Below are 15,354 nucleotides of genomic sequence, written 5' to 3' on the forward strand. Positions count from 1 at the left end.
TGTGTGTTTACTGAGTGTTTACTGTGTGTTTAATGTGTGTTTACTGAGTGTTTACTGTGTGTTTAATGTGTGTTTAATGTGCGTTTAATGTGTGTTTACTGAGTGTTTAATGTGTGTTTACTGTGTGTTTAATGTGTGTTTACTGAGCGTTTAATGTGTGTTTACTGAGTGTTTAATGTGCATTTAATGTGTGTTTAATGTGTGTTTTGAAACAACTTAACTTTACAGCACTTCACATAACCTCGTCACCAACTAGTGTTTTGGAGGTGTAACTGCAGAGTGACACAGACACACCACTGCACAAGTATAAATGCTCACAGATGTGTAGGGTCTACATAGAGCTGATGGACAAGTATAAATCTGCCTTAACTCACATTAGACTCACTTCTATAGTGAATTAAACTGTAAATAAGCTATTCCCCCATCTTCTATCTTCTGGGGACCTGGAACTCCTCAAGGCCCCTTGAGATCCCAGGACCCCTGGTTGAGAAGCACTGGTCTAGAGGACAAAGCCTGCTGCAGCTGACTGAGCAGAACAGAGCACTGTGGTTGTACTGGGAATCTTCCAGACTGTACAGTATGTAAATACTGGGAGCAGACTGCTGCTGCTGCTGCAGCACTGTCAGAGATAAATTAAAGGTTGAAACAGTCCCGACACTTACTGCTTTACACAACACAACACAAGGGTTTGCAGCTCATTGTATGATACAAAAAACAACATTACACCTCGACACTAGCAATCAGAGATTTTACTACATTATGTGGTGCATTCAGTTTTACAGTATCTTGCTGTGATTGGAGAAGAGTTCCAGACAGATACAGACAGATTCAAAGGAAGATAAACAGACAGAAACACAGACAGGTTGTGTGCTGTGTTGCATTGCGCCGGCAGATACTAAATGGTGTCAGGCTGATTAATACCCGCTTAGAAGGGGAGGAGAGCTGTAATGGCTGGGAGATTTAATCAGGACGGCTAATGAATGCTTCCATAAACACACATACACACCCACAATTTGCACACAGGGATCTTCCATCAAAGTCGGAGCAAACAAAACGAGTCAGCCCCTCAACATCAAGACAAATTGTCCCTGCTAAACACCAACGTCACATGACCTCATGTACACTGCAAGATACAGCTACTGTTGCAAATGTTTCTAGTACTGACTCTAAAAATCATATTGTTCTTGAAACAACTGAAGACACAAGTGTGAGATTTTTTACTTTCTCCTAATTAATAAACATGTTTCAAGATTTTGGCAGACAGTAGACACCAAGCTATATTCAGTGAACCACTATGATGTTAGCTATAGCAACTGGCAATTGACCATTCGCCAAACCCTCCCCCAAATAGTATAGCAAAGCAACAGTAAAATCAGTTCAGACCAAAGATTTGCAACGGGATGAAACCGTTTAAGAACATCACAGAGAAAAGTTGTGTCAGACTGTGGGTTGGTGCGGCTGCTCACTATGTGCTTGTTCTTTATCTTATTGTGGCGTATTGATTATGACTACAGTCCATCTGATGCTGGTTTTGTTTCTCTTCTGTCTTCATTTTTTTCTTTTCCAAATCCAAAACACGAGCAAAAGTGTAAGGAATGGATTAAACAATGTGTTTGTCTTTTCTGATGTAACGTAACGTGCATGTTTATAGAGGACGTGAAGTCCATGTCATGCTGTGTAAAACTTGTCTACGGGACGCCATCTTGTGAGGACCACGTTCTGTTACGTGTGTCTGCTACACTCGTCAAGCAACTGTATTTGGACAATCTTATCACGTTGCACAACTTAGATCCATATATCCATTACAGACAACAATGCACTTCCTCCATTTACATACTGCATGCTGCGATGGTCGCTTCAATGCTGCAGTAGAGATGTAGTCCTTGATCACACAGAAAGTGTTTCAGCAGCTGGAGGCAGCTCTTTGTATTTGTTTTTAATGACGATGAAGCTTTGTGCTCGCTGTTTTTGCGTTGCTACGAGCCTCTATGCACCTGGCGTTTTTGCCGAAGCGCTCTGAACTCCTTTCGTTGAAATGGAAAAGCTCCCCATGTCATCTCTGCTTTTTCCCATTGTCCAATTGGATAGTTTGGGAGGTGGCCCTTCTGTGGTGGTCACGACACGTGAAATTTGCAGTTGGTAAACAATGGAGGACCAACTGGTGGTACTCCCCATGATCCAGCCTCTTTTTTAGGGTCTCATGTACCCACACAGATCTCTGTTTATCTGCTGACAGCCTCTCAGCCTCAACCAGAGCTACAGAGAGTACCCTCTGCCTCAACATGGCAGCAACTACACACTGATTACTGTGAAAATAAGAAGGTAACCTCACATTTTGCAACCCCTTTTTGTGTTTTTTGTTTGCATCTTTCAGTTGTCATAATTCATGTCTCTGTGGTTTTGTGTCTCTGTCACAGCTGTGTGTGCTCTGTGCTGCTGTCCCTTTCCCCTCCACTGTAGATCTGCCCAGGTGTGCTGCGTTACTTAACAAGGTGCAGTGCACCTGGCATGGAGGAGGTGCTTCAGAGGAGAGAGGCCTCTGGTGTGGGGACTGCTGGTCCTGCTGCCTCTCAGCCTGTGAGCTTTTGTTGTCTTGTTTGCTTGTTTTACTTGTAATAAATCCCATGGATCTGAGTGTTTAAAGGTGATGGTTATGTGATTATTTTGGATCAGTGTTGGAGTTTTGTTTGCCCCATAGGGCGCCTAAGGGTGGGGCGTAACAGTCTCATTGCAGTCATTTTGTGTCTCTTTGTGGTTGTTTTGTTTCTCTTTGTGGTAGTTGACATCTCTTTTTAGACATTTTGTGTCTCTTTGTGGTAATTTTGCATGTGTCTGTGAAGTTGTTTTGTTTCTCTTTGTAGGTGTTTTGTGTGTCTCTGTGGTAATTTACATCTCTTTTTAGTAATTTTGTGTCTCTCTAGTTGTTTTGTTTCTCTTTGTAGTTGTGTTGTGTCTTTTTGTAGTTGTTTTGTGTCTCTCTGTGGTAGTTTACATCTCTTTTTTAGTAATTTTGTGTCTCTCTGCAGTTGTTTTGTGTCTGTGTAGTTGTTTTGTGTCTCTCTGTGGTAGTTTACGTCTCTTTTTTAGTAGTTTTGTGTCTTTGAAGTTGTTTTGTGTCTGTGTAGTTGTTTTGTGCCTCTCTGTAGTTATTTGTGTCTCTTTGTGGTAGTTTACGCCCCTTCTAGTAACTTGTGTGTCTTTGTAGTTGTTTTGTGACACTTTGAGCCTGTTCAGTAATCCGTCCATGTTTATAGCCTCACGTTAGCATTTACAATTCAGAAATCATAAAAGCAGTGTTCATTTCTGAAGTTAGTCTCGCTGAGCAAAACCTGTAAGTATCATAAACTTTGGTTTGCTACAGAGTTCATTTTCTGAAAAAACCTAAAACCCACTGGCTTTCTGCCGAGGGAGTCAGGGCAGTGCTAACTTCCAGGTTGGCCAACAAAAAAGCGTCCTCGCTGCAGCACTCTATACCAAAATGACAAGTGTGCTTCCAGACATTTCTCTATCGCTGACACAGTGCTGCGGAGATAGGTCTGGCATCGTGAGCCTAGAGAGACTAAATGACTTGTTAATGTGTTAACTCACCCCCCCCCCACCCCAAAACACCCCCACAGGCCCCCACCCAGGGGTGTCTCTAGGGAATACACTGCCATAATGTCCCCTGTTTCCTTATCACCTTACTGCTGATGAGCGTTTAGCATTTTCCTGTGTCCCTCTGAAGCAGCTGCTCTCGGCACTGTAACTGGGTCGGACATGATAAAATTGGAAGTACTGCAAGCCGCTCCAGATAACAGCAGCCTCTGCATCGGAGAATTAGAACAATACACTGTACGGGCGGCGGGGTGGGGGCTCTCACAAACACGGCAATTTCTGTTTTTTATTTGTAATAAATTGTCAAATAACCATTTTCTTTGTCTTGATGAAGCATGAAAACACAAATAAAACAGCACTCTGCCGTGTTACAGCCTCTGGTTAAAAGCCGCTATTAAAATCTGTGTATGCATGTATGTGTGTGTAGGTGTGATGTGTGCATGTAGATCTGTGTGTGTTAGCGAGGGAAAAACTGAGAGGCAGAGTGTTTGTTTACTCTCACTGAGTGCTCCTGTGTTAATGCATGGTTGCTCCAGTTTCTGTGTGCGTTTCCATACTGATGTTTGTGTTCTCCTGCATGTATTGAAGGTTAATCATCGACACGCCTGCGTATGTTTGTAGCGTGTCCTGTGCTGGAGTGAAAACTCACATTGCTGGCGTCATGCTTCGTGTTGTTTTTGGGGTTTGCCAGTTTTCACCAACGAATGCTAATTTTTGCAAAGCAGTACATCACTTTAGGGGTTTTTGCAAAGAGTTTATGTCCCCATGGAGCCGAGGTCCTCTTGCAACAATTACAGCTCAGGAAAAGCCTCCAATAACAGTAAGTGAAGATAAAATTGGGGACAAATGAGATGTTTATTAGGCGCCAGTGTTCCTCTCAGTGCATAGAAAAACAAACCAGAGAGTGCTTGTGCTGTAAACTGTTTAATCTAAAATCCATTTAAAGCCCAAATTTGTATATCTTTGTGTAGATATTTGTTTTAATAATCGAATACAAACATACATTCTCAACTAACCAAGTGAAAATTAAAAATAATGTGTTGTCGTTCCTCACCTGGGCTCTTAGACGCCATCTTCTCCGACTCTTTGGGCGTCCTGAAGAGGATGGGCTCGCTGGGGGGGCTGCTGCCTCCCATGCTGATGCTCTGAACGTGAACGATGTACTCCGTGTCCTCATCCAGATCCCACAATGCGCAGGAGCGTGTGGTGGTGTTGACCTCCTGGATGAACCTCAGCATGCGTACATCCTTCTTCTGCAGAGATGGCGAGGAACAGAAGGGCAGCGTTAGAGAACTCAGGGGGCTCGGAGTAATGTGATACTTCATTGATCCCTGCAGGAAAATTCTCTTTGCTTTGGCACCACGTCAGAGGAGGAGTCACAGGTCAGGGTTAAACTGGTGCATCGAGCCACTGCCTGAGACTTTGTAACCACAGTTTATGATGGGCTTTGATTATAAATGTTTTTTCCAACATGCCAGGAACAGAATTCTGGGAGAACCACTTACTTCTTGTAATCACTTTGACATAAAATATATATTGGAACAAAGCATTACCTACAATCAAAACCCTGCATCAATTTAAATAACATCACAGGTTCATAGTTTTGTTCTCTGAGTCAACTCAGAGTCAAAGTCAGATTTTCCCTCTGACGATCCCTCCTGAGAAAATCCACCCCCTGGTTAAGGCTGATATGTTGCAAATGCAAACACGTCTCTCTTGGTTAACAGTAGAGAAAAAGCTGAAATAAAGCCTCCGGGGGTTTGTCCTGCAATGTAATTAAGCTTAAAGAAACACAGTGCTTCTCTGGCCATGTACGCTCTGCTTGAAATGTACATTATTATCCAGCTCGGACTGCTTGCTCAGGTCAATTGGTTCCTGCTGGATCAGGAGTAAATCTCCTCAGGGGCTTTTTAATTTACTGGGCTATTAAAGAGGAGAATTTCTTAACCTATCTAAACTGTAGACGAAGTGTACATTTGAAAAGTATCTGAAAGTGTATATAACAACTATTTAGCTACAAATATTTGACTATTTAAAACTTGCATTGCTTGGTCTTGTGTCTGTTTCACCTAAACCAGGGGTATTCAATGTCACACACTGGGTCACCCCCCTGTTTGATGGTACATTCTAAGTAAGTACGGCATTTAAAGTAACTTCCATGTTTAGGTACTCAAATTATTGTAGAGTACTAAAAACAAAATCTAATGTAACAGTAATGCAAATTGGCCACCAACGAGAAAAAAAAAAAATTTATTTATTGAACTAACGGGATTCAACTGACCCAAACTTTCTGTTGCTGCCATTACATGGGCTGCTGGAGTCCGGAGCTGCTCTCCTCTCAATCAGTTCAACGTCTGCCTGGTTAGCATGGAGTCAGCTCAGACCAGGGTCCGACAACACCACAGCTGTGCTCCATTGACTCTAATGCAGTCGTTTCAGATTTCCTTCATTTTCAGGCTGGTTTTGTGGATTTGGAGCTAAATGTTGTGCCTGGTGCACGTCGTGTATTAATGATACTCGTTACCTGGAGAGGTTGGAAACAGATATACGTTTCTTCCCTGTTCCAAAACCAAAATCAAACCCTGAAAAGTGTAGGGTGTCGGACCCTGGTCTGAGCCGGCCCGATGCTACGTTATGATTGGCCAGTCTGTGTCCAGGGGCGGGACTTAGTGAAGAGTCAATTGGTAGAGGTTTTAAAGCATCTAAACAAACTGCAACAACTAGCTTCCTGTTGTTTTGTCGCGTGTGCACTTGTCACGTTCATGTCATGCAGCGTATTTTCTTCATGTCTCTCTGATCTAAACTTTGTCCTGACACACACTGAAATGAAGGACACCACACACACACACACACACACACACACACACACACACACACACACACACACACACACACACACACACACAGGTACCTGTTGAGTGATGGCGAATCCAATGACGGGGTCCCCCTCCAGGATTTCCCACGTGACCACGGCGGAGTTTACCTCAATGTCTTTGATGGTCACATTGAGTGGAGCTGACAGCAGGGTGTCTGACACACACACACACACACACACACACACACACACACACACACAGTAGAGACATAGAGAGAGACGGGTCATGAATATTGTGCCACTACACCTTGTAATACACACAACTGATGCAACAATGTAGACCTGAACACACATCCTCCCCTCTCCATCACTCTTTGAACTCTTCCTCCTCGTGCTCTCTGGCCCCGTCTTCCCTAAAATCTTCTCTTCTTCTACAGATTAATCTTTCTGCTTTCATTAATACCAGACCTAATTAACCACACAAGTCTCTTGGTGTTTCCTTTGAAAAGGCGCTCTTTCTCATCTATCTTCATCTTGGCGTTTCTCCTTCTCTTTCTCTCACACACACACACACACACACACACACGTTTTCCTGTCTTTACCTTCCCTCTTCTCGCTCTTCCTTCTCCCACACACATCTCATTAAAGTGTGACTCATGAGGATGTTTTCCTCGGTCATACTGCCAATTGATTTTAATGTTCGGGTTAAAAAAAACCCACCTCACCTCCCAGAATTCAATGCAATGTTTGTTGATGAGGAGATTAACTATGATGGATTAAGTTACAGTCTTGCTTAACTTTCTCCTATCCTTAACTGTAAAGGGAGCAGAGTGTGTGTGTGTGTGTGTGTGTGTGTGTGTGTGTGTGTGTGTCGGAGAGAGAAAGTATGTGTCTTTGTGTATGAGCTTAAACCAACTCAAGGTCTTCTATGATCAGAGCCACGCCTGTATTTCCCATGAGCCTCGCTTGTAAAAGCAACGTCCGAGTGAGACCTTGACATTGTACTAGATCACACACATGGCTGCTCGCGTGCACACACACATTCACACGCATTTGCATTTACTCTATTCTGTCCTATAAATACTCCAAATGCCTGTCCATGTGATCTGGTCTGAAGACAACCTCATGTTAGAGAATAAAGCAATGACGACTTTAATACAGTGGTCTCAGGACAACATTTGCAGTAAAGTGGAAGTCAACAACTTTTTGACTAGCTAGTGTGCTAGCTAGCTCATTAATGCCTTCTACTAATCAATTGCTTGATCATTTATGTTAATAACTTCCCCCACTGCTCATTTAAAAACGCCACCACATTAAAGCCACATTAAGCCTCACTTTAATTCTGTGATACTTCCTGTCACTGGGCACAACCCTGGAAAAAAAGTAAGGCTACAGTTGGCAGGCTAGCATGCAAATGTTAGCATGCTAACGCTAGCTCACTAACTCTGGCAGCCAGAAACAAACATCTATGACTCATTGTCTCTTTGACAATCCAAACAAAGAACACATTTTCTTAGTGGCCTCTCTAAAGTGAGCAGGAATGAAAGTTAATGTTAAGAGTATTCTGTTATGATTAAGCACCCAGCGCCCTAGCATGCTAACTGTTAAGGCCCTGACACACCAAGCCGACGGTCGGCCGTCAACCAAAGTTGGGCCATCGGTGAGTGTCTGTCGGCCTAGTTTTTGCGGTGTGTCCTGCACTGTCAGCACTTCAGCGTCGGGGGCTTTTTTCGGCCAATTGAGCATGTTGAATCTGCAGCGCAGCTTGTTGGTGAGAGAGATCACTCTGATTGGCTGTTCAGGTTTTATTTCCTCGCCCCTGTAGCGAGTGAATCTGCCTGTAGTGAAACCGGGGCTAACCGGGGCTTTCCTCCTGAGGCTCCACTTCACTCAGCTGCCCCACAGACCCGCTGCTTCTTCACACTTTAACCTGAATAACAAACCGGAGCTAGCTGGGAGCGGCTAGAGGAGCGTTAGCCACAGCATGACTGGAGCGGAAGCACAGCCAGTTAGCCTCCGCTAGTCTCTGAGCTAGCCCCGGCTCTCCGTTTGGATCCAACCGGAGCACCGAGCCCTGGTTTGTTATTCAGGTTAAAGTGGGAAGAAGCAGCGGGTTTATCGGGCAGCTGAGTGAAGTGGAGCCTGAGGAGGAAACACCGGGACCGTCTGGATGTAATAGTCCGTGGAGGTGCTGCGGTGCTCGGCTGCACAGATAGGAAACCCCTCGGCTGACAGGACTCCGCTACTTTATTTATCTTATGCATTCCTCGGACTTGCGTTATTTCCTCTCACGCAGGCTCAGAACGTACGTGCTACTTGGCCGTGGGATGTAGTCCGTGTAGTGTGTTCAAATGCAACTGACACTAACACTTTCCCGCTGCGCACGTTCCGGACGTTGTTTGGGCTATTCACCGGTATTGCGGTATATGAAAAATTCATATCATAATGAAAATAAATACCGGTTTTCGGTACAAACCGGTATACCGCCCAACCCTAAGTGGAGCTGTGGAAACATCCTGCAGTCCGACATACTATCATGAGTTTAAATAACTGGATGGATAGAGAAAGGCGACGTTTAGAGAGCAAGCCCAAATAAGCAGCTCCACTTAAGGAACGAGCCCAAAAAAACGCAACCCGTGACTACCAATATTTGTAAGCAACTTTACCAAAAAAACAAGCCTAAAGTCGCAGCTAATAAGTGGACCTGTCAACCCTGGTCTCATCTTAGGCGTTTCTCAATCTGCATTCTTGCCTGTACTTGTGTTCTTGCAGACTTGTGAAACGTCATCAGTCGCAGCCCAAGTACGGCTCCAATTCAAAGTACAGTCCAAATGCCCAGATGTGAACTTGCTCTGCCCGTTCCGTCATGGATGCACCAGGAGTTGACTTGTGTGGACTTTTGACAGCCAGGTATCCCAGAATGCATTTCTCACAGACCAGCGGCAATGGGAGTTTGTACTCCCGAGTCGAACTTGCCAAGTCCGAACTCCCAAGTGCGCAAGTCCGAACTTGGTGTACTTGGTATGGAGAAACGCCTCTATTTTTAACAGGGCACTGGTAGCTGGGCGCTCCTTGATGACATCACAAATGCTGATTGGCTGAGACAGTTGGTGTCCCAGGGCTATCACACAAAATGTTCTCAGGACAACAACCACATGACAAAATCAGGACGTGCAGCTAGGTAACACTGTCTGCTCATTAATAAATTAATTATTCATAACGTCATTCAAAATTGGTCTATTACATCATAAGCTACATAGACAAGTTGTAACACTTAATGCTTCTCTGTAGCTCTCATGTCCATGTGTTCCCTTCTCCACTCCATTTAAAAGTGTGTGTTTGTGTGATCCAGTTAGGCCACACCGCTCTTTCTTCCTGTCTGTTTACCCCTCAGATTACAGGGAGTCTGTCACTTTCTGCAAATTAGATTGTCACATTGTCACATCTCTGCAAATATTGAACGCGCAGCCTCATTCGCAGAGTCAAATAATGGTATTACAGGAAGAAGAATGCACTCTGTTTCTCTGTGTCTGTCCGAACACAGCAGAGAAAACTGAAGCATTGGTGAAATTAATTTTTTGGTGGGGGCCAAACTCTCTCAGTGGCTCCCAGAGGCTCCATGTGTGTTTGCTGATGCAGATGAGATGGTGTGTGCTCAAGTGCGTGCATGATACATTGCTAATACTCCCTGTTTGACTAGCTGTTTTCCCGCTGTTTGTCTTCCAGCACTGACACTCACACACACCCACAGAAACAATACAATAGCAAAGAGGGATTCCCATCAGTTCTTAAGCTGTTTGCTGCCAAAGAGCTAAAAGCTGGCTGCAGAATCACAAAACTCCCTCTTAAAACTACATTCATCTCCAGCCTCAGGAAGCCAAATATCAAATCTCTGGGGGCTGAGATAAATCCCACATGATCTTATCGCCAAGATTTCGGCTTTTCAAAGGACTATCTGTCATCTCTCAGCTTATCATCGGGACGCAATGTAACCGAGATCTTACGCTTGAGATGAATGTTCTTCTTGAATATAAGCTGCTGCAGGTTAAAAATACGCAACGCCGTGAAAGATAGATGAGGCACTGTATCCAACATGCATAATATAGCATGATTAGATTCATGCTGTATGTGGGGCTAAGAATAGAAACACCTCATCCTTACTTTATCTGATACTGCTTCACATCCCTTCTGGACTTTATGGCGTGCTGAAGCTGAATGCTTTTAGGCAAAGCAACATTTCAGGGTTGCATTTAACACTTATTTCCATTGTTAATTATTGTCTCGATTCGATGAAGAAGGTGACATCTTCAAATATCTTGTTTTGTCCAACCAATAGTCCAAAAGCCAAAGATGTTTCGTTTATTATCATATGTGCAAATCCTGGTATTTATAGACAGGTATAAAGCTGGAACTAGAGATGAGCAATATATCAATATTTGATCTAGACTGATATGTCGTCTTTAGGCCAAGGAGACGAGATATCGTCTTAGTATTTGAACACTGTAATATCATAAGATTTGTCTGCTACTGGTTTTAACAGCTCCATTACAGTAAAATTATGTAATTTTCTGAACATATCAAATTGTTCTTCTATTATTTGCCTTTACCCACTTAGTCATCCACCCACTTACAATATCCTCGCAATATAAAGATCGAGGTATTTGGTCCAAAATATTATGATATTTGCTTCTCTACATATCACTCAGCCCTTGCTGAAACCAGCAAATATTTGGCATTATTGCATGAAATATGGCTCAGACAATTCGTCAGTTATCGAAATTGGTGCAGGCTTATGCTTTGGCAACTGACTACTCCACTGGTTTCAAATGTAGAGGTCATGACCCCTACTATGGGTCGCCACAGCATCACAAGGGGTTGCAAGGCCTTCTTGATTTTAAGGGGTTTTAGACAACATTAAAAAAAAGGAAAAAAAAAAGGATACACAAGGCCTTTATCTCAGCATTTCATTCATTTCTGTTAAGAAAACTTGAGTTTGGAATATTATTTAAGATTTAATCTAAAAGCTTAGGATAAGGGCATGGTGAAGACCTGAACACAATATTCACAGAGTCTTTACTCTCTGCAGAACAGTGTCATCTTGCAATTTGGAAAAGCAAACAGATAAACAACCAATGAGCTAATAAAATTATGGCCAAGCACCAGGGAGAAGAAAACACTGGATTTATCAAAAAAGAAGCCTAATAAGTGTTGAAAATCAAAACAAAACAATAAAAGATTATACAGAGAAAAAACTATATGAAATTTTACAAAGAAAGAAAGTGATATTCACAGGAAATAATCTGCTCAAAATTCCTCATTTTACATAAACTTCCTGCAGTTATTGTACAATTTATCAGTTGTCCTGTATGTTACTGTCATGCATCTAATATAATCTGAACTATTCATTAAAATATGTCACTGAGTCAGTGGCTGTCAGTTCAATCAATGATAGAAAAGGAGTTCCTCAGGGTAAAGGTTCGGAACCACTAAACTAATCAACTAATTGTCTCAGGTCGAATACTTAGCTAGTCTTTGGTGGAGTTTCAACATCTTATTTTCTTAAATTAAGTGCATATTCGTCAGTTTTTAGCAAAAATCTCATTGTGTTATTTTGTGAAAGAACAAATAGTCAACACAACAAAATCCTTGCAATATTGATATCGAGGTATTTGGTCCAAAAATATTGTGAGTTTTGATTTTCTCCATATCACTTAGCCCTATGAAATGAACATGTGTTTGGTATTTTTTTTTTATGACAAATGGCTCTGACAGTTCATTAATGATCAAAATTAGTGCAGACACATTTTCTGACAATCAACTTAACAAATAATAGTTTCACCTCAAACACTTATCTGGTCTGGTCTAACAAAAATTTCATTGAGTTATTTTGAGAAAGCACCAATAGTCTGCACTACAATATCGTCACAATATTGATATCTAGGTGTTTGGTCCCCATTGCCTAGCTCAGTGGAACAAGCATATGTTTGGCATTTTTGCATGAAAATAACTTTGCTGATTAATCTGTTTTCAAAATAAGTGCAGACTACTTTTCTGACAATCATCTTATCTAATACTAGTTTCTCTCCAAACACTTTTCTAGTCTTTGGTAGAGTTTTAACATCTTATTTTCTTAAATTAAGTGCATATTCGTCAGTTTTTACCAAAAATCTCATTGTGTCAATTTGTGAAAGCACCAATAGTTAGTCTGAGTGGGCGGAAGTTCGCTGCATAGATCAGCCTCTCACTGGGCAGAATGAGCCACCCGCTGAAGTCCCGCCCTACCACCTCCGGTTGTGTAGCAGTTTTCAACCGTTTTCAACACGTCCTTTACTAACTTTTGCGGTGTTTGATCTTGCGGGGATGTAGCCATTTTTCTGCCATGGTTCGTGTCCTGTAGGCGATATTTTTGTGGGCGTGTTACACCAAAACCTGTTTCCCCCCGGCAATATTTTTGCAAGTGCACCGTTGCTGTGGCACCGCCCAGAACGATTGTGATTGGCTGAAAGAAATACAAGCATGCATTTTTTTTCTCCAATCTTAAAGTGAGAGTCGGCCCAGCCAGACTTTTCTTTTCTTGAGAAAGGTCTGGTGAGCGAGACTACACCAATAGTCAACCCTGCGATATCGTCACAACAATGATATCGAAGCATTTGGTCCAAAATACTGTAATATTTGATTTTCTCTGTATCACCTACCCCAATGAGATGAGCACGTTTGGCATTTTTGCATGAAAAATGACTCAGCTGATTAATCACTTATCAAACTTAGTGCAGACTAGTATTCTGACAATCAGCTTCTCCAATAAAAGTTTCACCACAAACACTTTTCTAGTCTTTAGTTGAGTTTCAACATCTTATTTTCCTAAATTAATGCATATTTGCCAGTTTTTAGCAAAAAATCTCATTGTGTATTTTTACGAAAGCACCAATACTCAATCCTACTAGATCACTGCAATATTGATATCGAGGTATTTGGTACAAAATATTGTGATATTTGATTTTCTGCATATCACCTTGCCCTATGGAACGAGCACATGTGTGGCATTTTTGCATGAAATCATTACCAAAATTGGCTCAGACTTATACTTTTACAATTAACTAACCAACTTTGTCTCAGGTCTAACACTTATCTAGTCTTTGATAGAGTTTTAACATCTTGTATCTTTAAATTAAGTGCATATTTGTCAGTTTTTAGCAAAACATCTCTTTGTGGTATATCAAGGATATTTGGTACAAAATATTGTGATATTTGATTTTCTCCATATTGCTCAGCCCTCGCTGGAACCAGCAAATATTTGGCATTTTTGCATGAAGAACGGCTCAGTTGATTAATCATTATCAAAATTAGTGCAGACTTATACTTTGACAATTAATTATTCTACTAATTGTCTAATGTCTAACACTTACCTAGTCTTTGGTGGAGTTTTAACATCTTATATTTTAAATTAAGTGCATATCTGCCAGTTTATGTCTCTTAAAAATCAACTTTTCTAAACCAGCCAGTACACCACAGATGATCTTAAACATGTCACTTATTTCTATAAATATTCTCCAAACTGGGATTAAAAACTTGCATCCAAAGCACCATATCATCCTGAGTGCTGATACACTATGGGACTAACTTGTATCAGCCATGTTTGCAGCCCCAAGCTCATAGCTTTTACCTAGCTGCTGCAAATGTTGCTGCTGACACATCCATAACAATGTGTCATGCCAGGTGCTTCCCCCAAACCGATCCGCAGCACCGTGATGTTCTACATGCATCCCATCAGACAGCTGTGGTCCAGACATGATGCCACCACACAGCAGCATGTGTTGTGTGATCAGCCTGTGTGCATCCGTCCTGTCTGCTCCTGATCATCGCCCATCATCAACCTGTGGTACAACTCACCGGCTTTAACGGAGGACACCAAGAGGAAGCCCAGCAGGAGCAGCAGCACCGCCGCAGACAAGCCTGGTTTCGCCATCCTCCTGCTTCTTCTAGCGAGGCTTCACATCCTGCGCGGCCCATTTATAACATCCTCATTTAACGGGAGGGTGCAAGCATCCCGCTCGGTACCGGAGAGAGGACTTGTTGTGCCGGTGACGAGGCTCACCTGAACTTGGCCGCTGCAGCAGAAGCGCAACAACAGACAGAGGAGGCAGAGGAGGAGGAGGAGAGGAGGAGGAGGGGAAGGGAGGGGGGTGGTTCTCAAAACCGTATTCGTTTGTCTCGGTGCCCGTGTCGAGACTCAGCGTCGGCCCTCAGCAGACTGAGTCCGGCTGCTGGTGACGGAGAGGAGAGGCTTTACTACGCGGAGAGGTGAGCGGAGCGTAAAAGGCGTGCGCAAGTGCTGCAGAGTGCAACGTGCAGCCACAGCTAATGACTCTCTGTCTCTCTCTCTCTCTCTCGCTCTCTCCCTCACACACACACACACACACACACACACACACACACACACACACACACACACACACACACACACACACACACCTGCAGCAGTCCAAGTTGCTTAAAGAAGTATTGACCAAACCTCCAGTGAAACATCATTAGTCACATATCAGTGGGTCTAAACCTTCAAAGATCTTAAAGGTCCAGTGTGCGTGATTTCTACCTGCTTTGTTATGGTCTGACAACTTGTCAGAGTAAACATGGAGCCCACACTGTACCTTAAGCCCCATTGCTACCAAACCCTTTCAGTCCAGCACCTTTGGAACCAGCAGTAACCCTTCAGACATGGTACCTAGACCCTCGGTCTGTTCAGACAGTCCTCTTAAATGTGGGCGAGGTTGTTGGAGGACCCCCCTATAATACACCAGGCACCTTCTCTCTCTCTCTCTCTCTCTCTCTCTCCCTCTCTCGTATTCTATTACTGCATCTTGCTAACTCGGCCATTCTGGATGTCGCTAACTCGGCTTCTTCTCCGGAGCCTTTGTGCTCCACTGTCTCTCAGATTAACTCATATC

At 42.9% G+C, this 15,354-nt stretch overlaps 1 protein-coding gene across 3 annotated transcripts in view; it reads right to left on the reverse strand.

The window, feature by feature from the left end:
- The window catches only part of fndc5b (fibronectin type III domain containing 5b), a 32,360-nt gene extending 17,646 nt beyond the window's left edge, over window positions 1-14,714 (reverse strand). For 2 of the 3 annotated variants that reach the window (XM_050035582.1, XM_050035580.1), the window contains exons 1-3: window positions 14,300-14,714; window positions 6,506-6,624; window positions 4,649-4,847 (exon numbers count right to left, since the gene is read on the reverse strand). In XM_050035582.1, the coding sequence (XP_049891539.1) occupies window positions 4,649-4,847; window positions 6,506-6,624; window positions 14,300-14,375 (394 nt within the window). In that variant the 5' untranslated portion in view covers window positions 14,376-14,714. The remainder of the gene's footprint in view (window positions 1-4,648; window positions 4,848-6,505; window positions 6,625-14,299) is intronic. The other variant, XM_050035581.1, reaches the window with a different exon arrangement.
- Between the last annotated feature and the right edge of the window lie 640 nt (window positions 14,715-15,354).

Source organism: Epinephelus moara, chromosome 22 (genome assembly GCF_006386435.1).
Source record: "Epinephelus moara isolate mb chromosome 22, YSFRI_EMoa_1.0, whole genome shotgun sequence".
Classification (NCBI taxonomy): domain Eukaryota; kingdom Metazoa; phylum Chordata; class Actinopteri; order Perciformes; family Serranidae; genus Epinephelus; species Epinephelus moara.